Below are 14,769 nucleotides of genomic sequence, written 5' to 3'. Positions count from 1 at the left end.
AAACTGGTTGTCTCCCATCCTTCACTTCCATATGTGACTACACTCAAGACAAATATCTACAGGAAAGATTTCCTAAACAAACATCTGTTATTTGGAACTGCTTTCCTTGCAGTTGCCAATCTACATATTATATCCTCTCTGCTTGAGCCATCATAAGTTCCTTTGCTGCTCAAATAGCAAAACTAAATCTACTACTTCGTGTTGTTTCCTAATCAAGTTCCCATTGTGTCATATAATGTTTTGCTTTTGTTGTCTTATTTCCTACTTTCAAGACATAATTCCTACTCCAAATTTTTCTTTGGTTCCCTTCACTGCTCGTTCAGAATACAGACTGAAGGATGCTGGTATAGGCCATAACTCTCTCTCTCTCTCTCTCACTCTTGTCAACCACTGCTTCCCTTTCATGTTCCTCAACTCTTATAACTGTCGACCCCTTTCTTTCTTTCTTTCTTTCTTTCTTTTCTTTTTTTTTTTACGTTGTGAAGAGGACTTTGCTACCTGTATTTTACCCCTACCAACTTTAGAATTTGAGGGTATTCCAGTCAGCATAGTCAAAAGCTTTCTCTAAGTCCACAAACGTAAGTTTCTTTCCTTAACTTCTCCTGTGTCATAGGGTCAGTATTGCCTTGTGTGCCCACATTCCCTGGAATCCAAACTGATGTTCCCTGAGGTCAGCTTCTACTAGTTTCTCCATTCTTCTTTAAAGAATTAGTTAGTATTTTGCAGCCATGACTTCCTAAGCCCATAGTTGAGCAATATTCCCAACTTTCAGTAACTGCTTTCTTTGGAAGTGGAATTCACTACATTCTTCTTGGAGTGAGGGTATTTTGTCTCTCATACAGTTTACATGCCAAACGGAAGGGTTTTGTCATGGCTGGCTCTCCCAAGACTTATCAGTAATTGTGATGGAGTATCACCATCCCCCCCGCCACCGCCAGTGCTTAGATTCTTCAGGGCACTGTCAAATTCTTCTCGCAATATTTCATTTTAGTCTACACCACTTCACTTCCTATAATATTGCCTTCAACTTCATCTCTTTTGTATAGACCCCCTTATAGCCCTTAAACTTTTCAGCTCTCCCTTCTTTGCTTAGAACTGGTTTTCCATCTGAGCTCTTCATATTGATACAATTGCTTCTCTAATCTCCAAAGTCCTCTTTAATTTTCCTGGAGGTGGTCTCTATCATTGCCCTAATGAAATATCTTTCTACATCATTAATTTTGTCCTCTTGGCCATTCCGGCTTAGCCATTTGGCATTTCCTATCACTCATTTTTTAAACGTTTGTATTTCCTTTCACCTGCTTCATTTGCTGCATTTTTAAATTTCTCCTTTCATCAATTCAGTATCACTTGCGTTATCAAAGGATTTCTACTAGGCCTTGTCTTTTTACCTATTTGATCCTGTGGTCGCCATTACTAAATCATCTTTCAAAGCTATCCATTCATCTTCTGTTCCGTTGCTTTCCCCTGTTTGTCACCTCTGAATCTCTCAACTTCTGGTTCTTTCAGATTAGCCAGGTCCCATCTCCTTAATTTGCTACATTTTTGCAGTTCATAAATAATATATTGTGGTCAGTCCTCATCTGCTCCTGGAAATGACCTAAAATTTAAAATCTGATACCTAAATCTCTGCCTAATCATTATATAACCTATCTGAAACCTTCCAGGTCTCTTCCACACATACGACCTTTGGATTATTAGTATTGGCGATGATCAGATTATGGTCTCTCTTGTATACCTTCCTGCAGTTCACATTCACCTATTTTCTTTCTCTTCCCTTTCCTACTGTCAGATTTCATTCCCCCCATCACAATTAAGTTTTCATCTCCCTTTACTTTGAGTAATTTCTTGCACCTCATCATACATTTCTACAACCTCTTCATCTGTGGAGCTAATAGGCATGTGAACTTGTGCTGCTATGGTAGGCATGGGCTTTGTGTCTTGATAATGTGTTAACTACTCTCTTCATAAGAGCTTACCTGTGTTCCTGTTTCCTTATTCATTATTAAACCCATTCTTGCGTGACCCTTATTTGACTTCATATTTATAACCGTGTTCACCTGGCCAGAAGTCCTGTGCCTCCTGCCACTTAACTTCAGTAATCCTTGCTATATCTAAATTTAGATACTGCTTTTAAAATGTAATATAGGTGCATCATCATCAGTATACGTCTAGCTCTGCTCTGCTTTTCAAAATTCGTCACACAGTTCACTAAAATCTGCCTGTACTGCAGAACTGTCATCATGACAAATCCTGATGTGCCATACTTCTGGTGTCTGTGGCAGCATACAGGAGAATAGTCTTAAACAGCAACTGATATAGACCCACAGCCAGTACTTGTTAAATTGTTCAACATTGCAAGCACCAACAAACATGCACAAAAAATGTATTCCCATGACTTTTTTGAGGAATGAAATTGACTTAAGCATGATGGCTTTTCTACATTTAGCTCTCACAGGATGAATTACATGTCTGTTTGCAGGTGACACATGTAGTTATCAGGAAGAAACACATCAACATTCATGTTTCTGCCTGGTGCGTCGGCAACAAAACTTCCTAAGAAACTTAGTCAAGTTTAGCATTGCATGTTAAAATCATGTATGTGCTATTGTGTGTGTTTTGAAAATTCTGATGTAGACTCTCATCTGTTTGTCTTGTGGCTATGCAGCCTCCATACTGTCAGGCCTATGTAATATCATACTTCGCTTTGATAAAATGATTAATCTGTCTGTAATGTATTTCTAAATTTTGTGATTTAATGGTGGCACCACTATCAAAACACAGCAGGATTGTCATTGCTTTTATGTTTTCTGTGCTTTGTGACATTTTCCCACGCACACAGTCTATTTTTGATGGAAGTCAGTTATAATACACCAATTTCATAATCATTGAAGATGTCTGGGCTCATTTGTCAAGACAAAATACTCTTCAGTCCTTTAACTTTGCATGTCCATTGCCTCATGTTCTACCCTTAACTATTGGTTAGAGAAGTTATAACTTTTGTTGTTCAGTGATGTGGTCAGCTGTTTGATGTACTGAAATTTTCATTGGCTTCACTCACTAAATACCTCACTGTAGGAATGCATCCATTTGTTTCCAGTTCAGGAAACATATCATAAATACTTAAAAGTGAAAAACTGCCACATTGTGCATGACATTTAAATTTATGTCTGTGCTACTCCTAGCAATATATTTTGTAGACAGTCTCCACATATGCCACTAATGTACCTACAAAATTATATTGTATGACACACAGACTGAAGTACAAATGACTTTAGTCAAAACCAGTAGCCATCTATAGAGCAATGAAGAGGTCTTGTCATAGATATTTACAAAGTACAGTTCCATCATAAATGCATGAAGATAATTGAAGTAATAAAATACACAAGTTGTGGGCAATAAGGACTGCATATACATTGAGAGACTTTATCTGGTGCTAATTGTGTTTTCTTATTACAGCAACTTAAAAAATTTCTCCATCCACGATGTCATCTGTGCAAAAAGGAGTTCCCTACCAGGATTGAATGGGACCATCACCGATTGACGCCACTACATCTCAAGGTAAAGATTTTAATGTCATCTTAAAGCTTGTCGCACACACTGTGTTTATAGTCAGAACCAAAACACCAAAGTTGTAATTTCTGTTGAGATAAACTGAAATTTAATGACAGTTTTATCATTAACTGTGGCACTAATTGTTGATTACATTTACAGAAATCTGCAGAAGCTCGTAAGCATCGTAAAGATGGCTCAGATGATGACTTTTTGCCAGAGGAGCTTGACTCTGACACTGGTAGCTTAGGTAACTTGAGATAAACATATGTGATGTACTAATTCAGAGTTGTGTGGATATTTAGTAATTGGGTTTTAATTATTCCAGATGATGATTTCAAGAGGAAAGATATTAAGGTTAGAACTCGTGAAGAGGAGGAAGAGGATATAAAAGAGGTTGATAAGAATAAGGAAGAAGGTGATAAGGATGAAAAGGGAGAGGGAAAACAAAAAGAGGGTGCAGAAGATCCCACACCAATTGATGAATTATCAGAATTGTCTTTCAGCAATCTGCGGACACGAATACCAAAATATAATCCTGATGTTCCAATTGGTAAGGATTCAATTAAATGCTGAATACAGGGAAAATTCTGTATTTAAAACAAATAGTAATTCATGCAATACATTTAATTTTTGTAGGTCAGAGTGCACTCAAGAAACTAACAGGAATAAAATGCCGTGCTTGCTATCGTTTCTTCTTGAATGACGATGATGCAAAAATTCATTGCCGCACATTGACTCATTACAATAATTATGTTACTATGTTGAAAACAAAGGTAAGCAAAGATGCATTTTTATTGTTGAATCATATTTTATGGCTATTTGCTGCTTGCTTAGTTATTTTCAGTGTTTTGACATATTGATATTTACAGGCAAGAGTAGTTGAAGCCAGAGAGAGGAGAGAGGCTATGGCAGAAGAAGCAAAGAAGAAGGCAGAAGCTAAGGAAAAAGCAGAAAAGGTGGGTTGGTAGATGGATATTTCAAACTGAGATTGTTTGTCTAGCAGTCAGTCAACATGATGAATTCTGTTGTGACTTGACATAAAAATCTCAACTTCTGAATAAGGTGGTGGTTTCTAAGTAGTGGAATAAAGATAGTGATACGAGCAGTCCAGTCTGTGGCCAGAGACAGTGGTCATGTGTGTATAAGTTGTGCTTGTGTGAATGTCCTGTTTGTCTAATTTAGAAAATTGGACTTATCAGGTGAAAAGCTCAACATGTGGCAGTCTTTGAGACTTTTCTCTTATATACGGTGAGAAGCAATCTTCGCTTTTCCTGATATGTTGATAATCAGTGAATAGACAAGGTATGGAGTGGCAGACACATGATCCATTAACGATTTTCCAGTTGTGCACTTGTGGTGGAAGTGCTTTACACCATTGTGTAAATACTCCTTCCAGATCTTGTTTCACAGGAGCAGCTGACAGTATCGTGGGCTGCTCTGTACCTTTTTGTCTAAAAGTTCCTTTTCATGCAGTTTTCTTGATTGTTTATTCCAGCCCCTTTACATGTGCAAACCCCTAATCAAGGGAAGGGTGGTACAGAAATTTTGAATGAGGAGAAGAAGCAGCAGCAGCACAGATTCTTCAGATGAAGAGATTGTGAAAAGTAACTTTAGAATGTCAGACCAGTCAGTGATGGAAAATTAGATGGCCGAAAATTTGTATAGTTGCAAATTTGTTTACAATGGTTGGAGTGTGTGTCATGAACAACATAAAAATCCTGACTAAGTGCAGGGGGGTGAGGTGGAATGGAATCTAAGGTCACATTGTCTTAAATTATGTGAAAAATGCAGCTTCCAGTGAAGTGAAGTGTTTGTTAGTACAAAATTGAATTCCCTACAAGGTAAGTTTTAATTTTTTTCTCTGGGACTAATATTTTCTTCATTGCATGTTCACAAAGTCATATCAGCCCTTTCTCAGTGTGCCCTATGAAGGCAGTATGCAGGCACTACATAGTGAAAATCAGTCACTGATAATGTAATTCAAGAAACACACACAAACAGAATCTATGTAAATCTCTGAATGCTGCTAGAGAAATTCCTTAGCCATCCTGTATGCCAGCTGTAGAGTTCTTATGGGGAAGATAATTTCAACAATTAATTTAATACCATAATTGTACCATTTTTAATAATCTATGTGACTTTTCCACCCTCTGCAATACAGAAAGTTAGCCCTAGAAACAACGAATGTGACTTTTTGTAGGGAATTCAATGTGGTTTTGATTTTGCGCTGGGAAGTGTTTTTGCTAAAAGCTGTGGGTTGAGTTACTTGAGGAAGATAGTGATCTTTTAATGCCACATTTCCCCATGCTTGCACCCCACTGGTATATTTGTGTGGCACTCCCCATACCACTGTACCAAAATTTTAAACACTAATTTTTTCTGTTATTTGGCTTTTGTCTTTGTTGGCTTGGCTGTAAAGGTGGATGAGAGGAATGCCATAAATCAAAAACATTTATACTTTCAAAACTGTAATGAAAATATTTACTTTGGTACCCTATAAATGCCCAAAATGTAACGGCAGTTCCTTGTAGTAAGAAAAATTTTGACAATCATGGCAAGTATGCACAGTGTATGAACAGACTGAGGTAGCAAGTGTGCTAAATGACTGACTGCTGCGAGATTTAAATTTCTTGTTTACTGTGGTTGTCCTCTCGCCACACCTGCATACTCGCTGGTAGGACATATGCTCAGTGTGTGGAATGTTCACAGGTATAAAAGGTATCCCAAGCAACTTTGCATCAGTCCCATTGCTGTGTCTAGTAACTTGACCTGTTGAAATACTGGGTGTGTCTGCCACAATGTTCTGGTTGAATGAGTAAGACCTTCCCCTCCATAATATATGCCAGGAAAAGTCAAAGAATTTCAAAATTCTGTTCAGCAAAAGTTATCTTTGCACTGAGTTGACAGGTGTTGGTATTGATTTAGTTTGGTGAATGAAAAGAAAAGGGTTAGCTGGCTTCAGTGAATGTAAGTTCCATCAAAGGCTTGTTAAAAATTTTCAGCAACTAATTTTAGTTGTGCATTTTGTCATGTGCGAGATGAATTCTTTGCTTATTCACATAATTCATTTACAGCAAGGCAAACGTACAAATGATGATGAGACTACAACCTATGAAGAAGGGAATGTGAAGCGCCGTAAAGTGATTAAAGAAGAGGAAGATGGTGAGGCTGGAAAGGGGGATGGACAAGAAGAGGAAAAAGATGGTGAAAATGAGGAAGAATCAATGGATACTTCTGAAGCTGATGAAAAGAAGGTAACAATTTAGTGAAAAACAGTTCTAATTAACCTGATAATAAGATTAACACTCAGAATGCCCGCGAAAGGCAAAGCTCCAGAGTTCGAGTCTTGGTCAGGCACACAGTTTTAATCTACCAGGAAGTTTCAAGATTTACACGGACGATTTGTGAGCTACTTAACGTGATATTATACGTACAGTGGGACTAGGCCCTAGGAAGTCAGATGACTTAAGGTCAGCACAGGTCGCCAACATGTGCTACGAAACGGTGAAGGTGGTGATTCTTTTCTAAAACTTAGAATCCTCAGGGAATTAGATTTTACTTGAAAAATCAGGGACTTTCAGGAAGTTCATAAAATCTCAGGAAAATCTGCATTTTGACCCTAACATTGAAATTGAATTTTGAGTTTCATAAATAACAAATTAATATTATTTCATGAATTGTCAGTGCTTAAAAACTAGTTAAATTACGGTTTATGGCCAGGATGTAGCTCAGATGAGAGTAAAGGCATTATTGTGGAGGGAATTTTTTCCAAATTTGGGTAGCCATCCTGGTTATTATGCACAAAAGCATTGCACTGTGAATGCAATTTTAATTTCATTGAGCTGTTTCCCGTGTGAGAGGGGCAAGGCTTATTTCCCTACACCTGTTGTGCTGCTTCAAACTATACATTACTGTGTACTTACGTTCCCAGCATCCCTTGCAAAATGGCTAAAGTACATTACATCTAAAGCTCATTGCTTTTTATTGCTACTATATTATCACTAAAGCTTTGTGTTTACAAAGGAATGAGCACTCGTACAATGAAGCTTATAAATCAGCGAATCCTCTACAAAATATTGCTCTATGTGGTTAGTTTAGAGTATAATTTATAGCAAAGAAATACGTGAAGGTCTGACAAAGAAGTCTTTGATAAACTTAGGCCAACTGGTTTTGTAAGTATTAAAAGAAAGGGTGGTAACCATGTTGACAGTACTTTAATGCCAAGTTTAGACAGGAACATGCTCATTGTCACTTTTTTGATAATGTGAAATATTTCAGTTCAGTGCTGAACTATGGAATTGACACATTTTTAAATTAGAATAGAACTTAAAAGTATGCTTGCATCACTTACATGCCATTGACAATTTGAAGTTTTGTTGTGTGTAGTGGCACTCATTATTTTGTAACAAATTAAAACACACCATTCAACTTTTTGCCTATGGTCAAATGGTATTTGAGATATTACAGAAGATAAATGCTGTTCTCAAGTAATTGGATTAAAAACACGGGTTTTCTGTAGTCACATAATACTGCTTTCATAGTGTCTGAAAGAAATCTTTAGATAATTATTATAAAAACTGATTAACTGTTCCCATTACTCCTGTTAAGTGTACTAATGCTCTTGGCCTGGTTGGGAAAAGCTTACATGATGTGTGACCAGAAAATTGACACATTTTCTTAGCTGAATTTAAATTAACTACAGTGGTCATGACATTTGGGTTTGTATTGGTGGTGTATTCTTGATGGAAGCTAAACCTTTGCTCTCAAATGTTAACTGACCTTTTGACAAACTAATCTGGTCACTTGTACCTACAGCCATATTTTGAGAGTTGTAGAATGAAGACACTGTTTGGTCCATGGTCCACTATGTACAATAAACAAGCAGTGGTGGTGGTTAGACCAAATACCCAGTCAATCCAGACTTTTGTGGCCCAGTAACAGTAATTTTCATTGTTAATGTTAAACAATCATACAGTCTGACTGTTCCTTTGTTCTACAGATACAATACACATATCTAGTTTTAAACTGGTGAATTGAGGTATACCCTAAAATTTTCTTAAGACACTGATCAGCTGGAACATTATTACCACCAACCTGGTATCGATATAAACCTGTCCGGGCGATAGCACCACCTGGTGAGGAATGACTGCTAATGAGAAACATGCAGGGTGTGTATAATATCAGTGAGAGTGCTGTTCTTGTTTAGAATGGGGAAGGCATGCAAACTGATTTTGATAGAGTGCAGATTGTGATGGTCCAGAGGTTCGGCATGAGCATTTTGGAAACGGTACGACCTGTTTTGTGTTTGAGGAGTGCTGTGGTGTGTGTCAACACGTGGCGAAAGAGGTGAAACTACATCTAGATGTAGTGGGGTTGGGTTGCTGCCATTCATTACAGGTGTTAGACTCGTAAGCTGGGCAAACTGGTAAAAATAGGTCAGGTGGCAAACAGTGGCAGAACAAACATCAGATTTAAAAGCTGGACAGATTAAGTGTCTGAACACAGCAGCCAACCCATATGCATGTACCAATGTTAATACCTCGACAATGGCAGCAATGACAGAAATGGGCATGTGACCATTGGCACAGCGTTGGATGGACTGATGAATCCCGAAACGTTCTCCATCACACCAGTGGGAAGCACAAATCTGTCTGAGAGGAACAGCTCCTTGACACCTATACATTGGGGCAGACAAACTAGTGGCAGCACCATTATGCTCTGGGGAACATTAAAGAGTGCATCCATGGGTCCAGAGCAGCTCATGGAAGACACCATGATGGGCAAGGAGTATTGTATGTTGGTCTGCAGACCGTGTACATCCCCTTAGTGTCGTGTGCAGCGACATTTTTCAAAAAGATAATGCACCATGTCATAAGGCCAGGTGTGTGATGGAGTGGTTTGAGGAACACTGATGAGTTCCATTTGCGCTGAACCCCTAACCGAATTGAAAACATTTGGGATGCGGTTGAATGTGTCGTCAAAGCTCATTGCCGCCCCATCCTCCCTGGAATTTCTGAGAATTAGGTGACTCGCGTGTACAGGAGTGGTGCCACCTCCATCAAGCAACCTACCAAGGCTGCATTGCTTCAGTGTACTGGCTATTATGTAGGTGTTATAATGTTCTAGCTGGTCAGTATGTACCAATAATGAGGAGATTGAAGAAATGTATGACGAGATAAAAGAAATTAATGGGACAAAAATTTAGTAGTCATGGGGGACTGCAATTAGATAGTTGGAAAAGTAGTAGGTGAATATGGACTGGGGTAAGGAATGGAAGAGGAAGCTGCCTGGTAGAATTTTGCACAGTGTAACTTAATAATAGCTAACACTTGGTTTAAGAATCATGAAAGGAGGCTGAGTACATGGAAGAGGCCTAGACACTGAAAAATTTTGGTTAGATTATATAATGGTAAGACAGATTTAGGAGCCAAGTTTTAAATTGGAAGACATTTCCAGGGAGATGCAGTCTGTGACCACCTCAGTTTATTGGTTATGAACTGAAGATTAAAACTGAAGAAACTGCAAAAAGGTAGGAAATCAAGAGGTTGAGACCTGGGTAAATTAAAAGAACCAGAGGCTGTAGAGGGTTTCAGAGTATTAAGTAATGATTGACAAGAACGGGAAAGAAATACAGAAGAAGAATGGGTAGCTTTGAGAGATGAAATGGTGTAGACAGCAGAGGATCAATAGGTAAAAAGAATAGGGCAAGTAGAAATCCATGGGTAACAGAAGAGATATTGAATTTAATTGATGAAAGGAGAAAATGTAAAAAAAGCAGTAAATAAAGTAGGTGAAAAGGAATACAAATGTCTCAAAAATGAAATCAACAGGGAGTGCAAAATGGCTAAGCAGGGATAGCTAGAGGACAAATGTAAGGATGTAGAAGCATGTATCACTAGGGGTAAGATATTGCCTACAGGGAAATTAGAGAACTTTGGAGAAATGAGAACCACCTGTATGAATATCAAGAGCTCAGATGGAAAACCTGTCCTAATCAAAGAAGGGGAAGCAAAAACATGGAAGGAGTATATAGTGGGTCTATACAAAGATAGAAATTGAAACAAGGCCTCAGGAGTAGACTACATTCCATCAGAACTATTGGTAGCCGTAAGAGAGCCAGCCATGACAAAACTACTGTCTGAGCTAGATTTGAGAGACAGGCAAAACACTTATTTCAAGAAGAATATAATTATTTTATTCCCAAAGAAAGCAGGTGTTGGCAGATTTGAAAATTACTGAAATAACAGTTTAATAAGTCACAACTGCAAAATGTTAACACAAATTCTTTACAGATGAATGGAAAAACTGGTAGAACCCAACCTTGAGGAAGATAAGTTTGGATTCTGTAGAAATGTTGGAACACACAAGGCAATACTGACCCTAAGACTTAGAAGATATATAAAGGAAAGGCAAACCTAGCTTTTGACAATGTTGACTCGAATACTCTTTCATAATCTGAAGGTGGCAGGGGTAAGATACAAGGTGTGAAAGGCTATTTAAAATTTGTACAGAAACCAGATGGCAGTTAAGAGTTGAGGGGCATGAAAGGGGTGCAGTGGTTGAGAAGGGAGTGAGACAGGGTTGTAGGAATTAAAAGCCATAGAGAAGAAAAACAACAACATAGCAGAATGAGAATAGTGGAATGTAGTCAAATCAGGTGATGCTGAGGGAATTAGATTAGGAAATGACAGCTGCAGCAGTAGATGAGTTTTGCTATCTAGGAAGCAAAATAACTGACGAGTCGAAGTTGGGAGGATATAAAGTGTAGACTGGCTATGGCAAGGAAAGTGTTTCTGAACAGGAATTTGTTGAGATTGAGTATAGATTTAAGTGTAACAAAGTCTTTTCTGAAAGTATTTGTGTGGAGTATAGCAATGTATGGAAGTGAAACATGGACAATAACTAGTTTGGACAAGAATAGAATATAAGCTTTCAAAATGAAAGATTGGGTGGGTAGATCACGTAACTAATGAGGTAGGTAGGACATGTTTGGAGGCATGAAGAGATCATCAATTTAGCATTGGAGGGAGGTGTGGACAGTAAAAATCGTAGAGGGAGACAGAGATGAAAGACAGATGAATACACTAAGCAGATTCACAAGGATGTAGGTTGCAGTAGTTATTTGGAGATGGAGGCTTGCACAGGATAGGGTAGCATGGAGAGCTGCATGAAACCAGTCTCTGGACTGAAGACCACAACAATAACTGCTTAAATAACGACATTCATTTGCAAGATCTTTCTGATTGACGTTGTGCTTAGGATAGTGGCATTCTAATAATATATATTTTTTGTTTGCAATATTTCATGGTACTCTCAAGGGGAGGGAGCTCAAACTGTTAATAGAAGCAGATAGTTGCCCCTTCAAAGTCTATAGAATGTCTCGTGTAAATATACCATAGGAAAAGAAGTAACTCTAAATATTTGTGACATATTTGAGCAATAACAATAGTCAGGGGCATAATGGAAGTGGTCAGGTGCACACTGTAAATTCTCCCCTTTGGGTAAGATTCCCACTGCTATTGTCATTTTATTATTATTCCTCACACTGTTTGTACCTGTTCTAATGCTCACCACTTGCTCATAAGCCTTGTGCATCCTGAAATATTCCCCATGTTCTGAAGTTGATGAATGCAATTGTTATTTTTAGAGCCACCTTGTTCAACTTCTTTCCTCCAGATTTGAAGATGAATCGTGATTCCCGATCTCGGGAAAAGATCATGGGAACTTCATTTCAGAATGAGCATAAGTGTAATTGTTGCCCGTTTCAGATGAGCATAAGCATAATTGTTGCAACTATGTACCAGACGAGGACACCAAAGTACAAGGGAAATACTCATTAGGCTTGAAATTGCTGTCGTTCCATCTGTACTTCAAGAAGGAACCTGTTACATATAGAAGACTGCATGCAGTTCATATGTGGTGGGGGAGGTGGCAGAGAGAGAGAACATTCAAATTTTATAAGAAACATCGTGACAAAATAATAAACAGTTTGTGAGGAGTAACATAAAATGGAAAATCACTATAGGAGCTGGTATCGAACCAAAGGTGGCAGATCGACAGTGTGCATGCTTGACCACTGTGCTACAGAACTGACTAGTTCGTTGCCTCTCATCTGTTCACAATGTTGTTAAATCTTAAATGGGTCGTCTCTCTTCCTCTGGCCTACTAGATGAGATACTGTAGGAATTTGGAAAAGGGATTACCTTGCTTCTATTCATAGTTTGAGAAAAGATGGTCAGTCTTGTCCTGTGCCCCCTCCCCTTTGTCATTTTATTGGAAATGATTACTTCATGTGTTAATGTTAACTTCTGAAAACTCTTCCAGTTGTTACCAGGAGAGGAGAAGTATGATCCTCTAGAAGCAGATGCGGAGGGATCCCCTGAAGGTGGAGAGGAAGATGATGAGGGTGCTGAAGGAGCTGAAGGTAAAGTTAAGCAAGAAAATGAAGAAGATAATATTTGGGCTGAAGTAGACCATGATATTGGTACGCTTCTTGATACTGTAGAAGGAGAAGCTGAAGGAGAAAGCGGAGCAGAGGTTACAGAAGATGATTCAGCTGCTTCATCAAAGGCTGAAGGAGCAGGTGCAAAGGGAAAGCCTGGTACAAGAAAAGCAGCTGCAGGTGGGTCACCAGCAGCTGCTACACCTACAGGTGGTACAGCTGGGTCACCTGCTGCAGGAACACGTGGCAGTGGGGCTGCCATAAGAGGTGGACGTGGTCGTAAGCGCACCAAATAAGACTGAATTCCTCACTAATACAGACAAATGTGTTTGCTTGACTGCACCATCTTTTCAAAGACGGCAATATTTACCTTCAACACACAGTTACTTATTAGACTAATGATTTTTTCATGATATATGTATGTTTAAGTATTTGTGATGTGTGGGCCATTCCTTCTGCCTTAGACATGTGAAAACATGACCATTAGGTAGAGTTGTAATGCTGTTACTTCACTGGGGCCTTCCGTATATACATTTCCCAGTTGTCAGTAGTGTGTAGCTTGTTTCTTGATGCATAAACCAGAATCAATTTTAGAATTAATGTAACTCTTGAGCTTCTGACTAAATTTGTGAATGTAGTAATCAGTTTGTAAGGCTGTGTTGTAAATTTTCTTTCTGGCTTTTATCGCTTTGTATTCCATAAACAATGCCCTTTTTATTTGCCATATTGAAGAAAGAGTGTGGCATTTGTGTAAGTGTCGTTCCTTCAGTTTTCTATTGTAATGTTAATGTAGGCTATTAAATAAAAGACTACATCTGTGACCATAATTTTTTGTAAAACTGTATACCTTCAGTCTTCCTACTAAAGAAGTGCTGCTTTTGAGAACTGTCACACAAAACAGATTAATGTTCCTCCTACAGACGTGCTGCGTCTGTGAACTGACACAAAACTGAGATTGTTGAGAATTCTGGTTGTAGTTTGGTTGGTGCTGTACAGTATAAGAGTAAGGATCTTGTGAGCTGTAGCACATGAGTAGCTGCACGTTGGAAGCTGACGTGAGCTTCCTTGTTGTGCATTATTCTGATAATTCATAGAGTGTAGGGTTGAATGTGCAGAGTTCAGTGTGCAGCTGAACACTAGGAAACTACGAGACTTACTTTTATGGTACACTTGCCTACATGCATTTACAGCCCAGTCCATTGACAGTTATGACAGTTACGACCTGTATCTGGCCCGCAAAGCACACAGTTTACAAAATAGAGGAGTGTAAAATTCTTGTGTTAGTGAAATTTCCTTCCTTGTTACATGCTAATCATGTTGTGTCCGTAGTATACATAAATAAAAGTTTAAATATCCATGAACATCTTAAAAGGCAAAGTGGATGTCCAGTCGATAAGGAAATGAGTGTACAAATGTTGCATTACAAACAGTGTGATTCAGATTTACAGTAGTTTTTTCGTACAATGAAAATTACCTAGTCATTTTTACTAAACTACTGTTCCTATTCAGTAGCAGAATCTTAAAACATGAAATACAGAAGTTGTGATAAAAGTAAAAGATATCTCACTGCAAGTAGTGCGCGTTGTTTTGTATGTGAAGCCGTTTGAAAATTCATTCGTTAGAAAGAGCATGTATATATTTAAAGATCATATTGCAATAATAAAATATCGGAACCTGTCAAAATGTGAGTCGAGAAAAACATTGGTTCCAGTGAGATGGGAATTGGCAACACATACCTCCTTACAATTCTGCACTTACTCGTTACACTAAAC

The 14,769-nt window shown here is 38.4% G+C and overlaps 1 protein-coding gene across 2 annotated transcripts in view; it reads left to right on the top strand.

Moving 5' to 3' along the window:
- The window catches only part of LOC124796345 (zinc finger protein on ecdysone puffs-like), a 40,256-nt gene extending 26,432 nt beyond the window's left edge, over positions 1-13,824 (top strand). Inside the window, exons 9-16 of one of the 2 annotated variants that reach the window (XM_047260488.1) lie at positions 3,460-3,561; positions 3,715-3,802; positions 3,881-4,105; positions 4,192-4,328; positions 4,425-4,511; positions 6,630-6,809; positions 12,880-12,979; positions 13,061-13,824. In XM_047260488.1, the coding sequence (XP_047116444.1) occupies positions 3,460-3,561; positions 3,715-3,802; positions 3,881-4,105; positions 4,192-4,328; positions 4,425-4,511; positions 6,630-6,809; positions 12,880-12,979; positions 13,061-13,293 (1,152 nt within the window). In that variant the 3' untranslated portion in view covers positions 13,294-13,824. Of the gene's footprint in view, positions 1-3,459; positions 3,562-3,714; positions 3,803-3,880; positions 4,106-4,191; positions 4,329-4,424; positions 4,512-6,629; positions 6,810-12,879 lie in introns of both variants that reach the window. The other variant, XM_047260487.1, reaches the window with a different exon arrangement.
- The last annotated feature ends 945 nt before the right edge of the window (positions 13,825-14,769 follow it).

This window comes from Schistocerca piceifrons, chromosome 4 (assembly GCF_021461385.2).
Source record: "Schistocerca piceifrons isolate TAMUIC-IGC-003096 chromosome 4, iqSchPice1.1, whole genome shotgun sequence".
Classification (NCBI taxonomy): Eukaryota; Metazoa; Arthropoda; class Insecta; order Orthoptera; family Acrididae; genus Schistocerca; species Schistocerca piceifrons.
The sequence above is the reverse complement of the archived record's forward strand: the minus strand, read 5'-3'. Positions and strand labels throughout refer to the sequence as shown.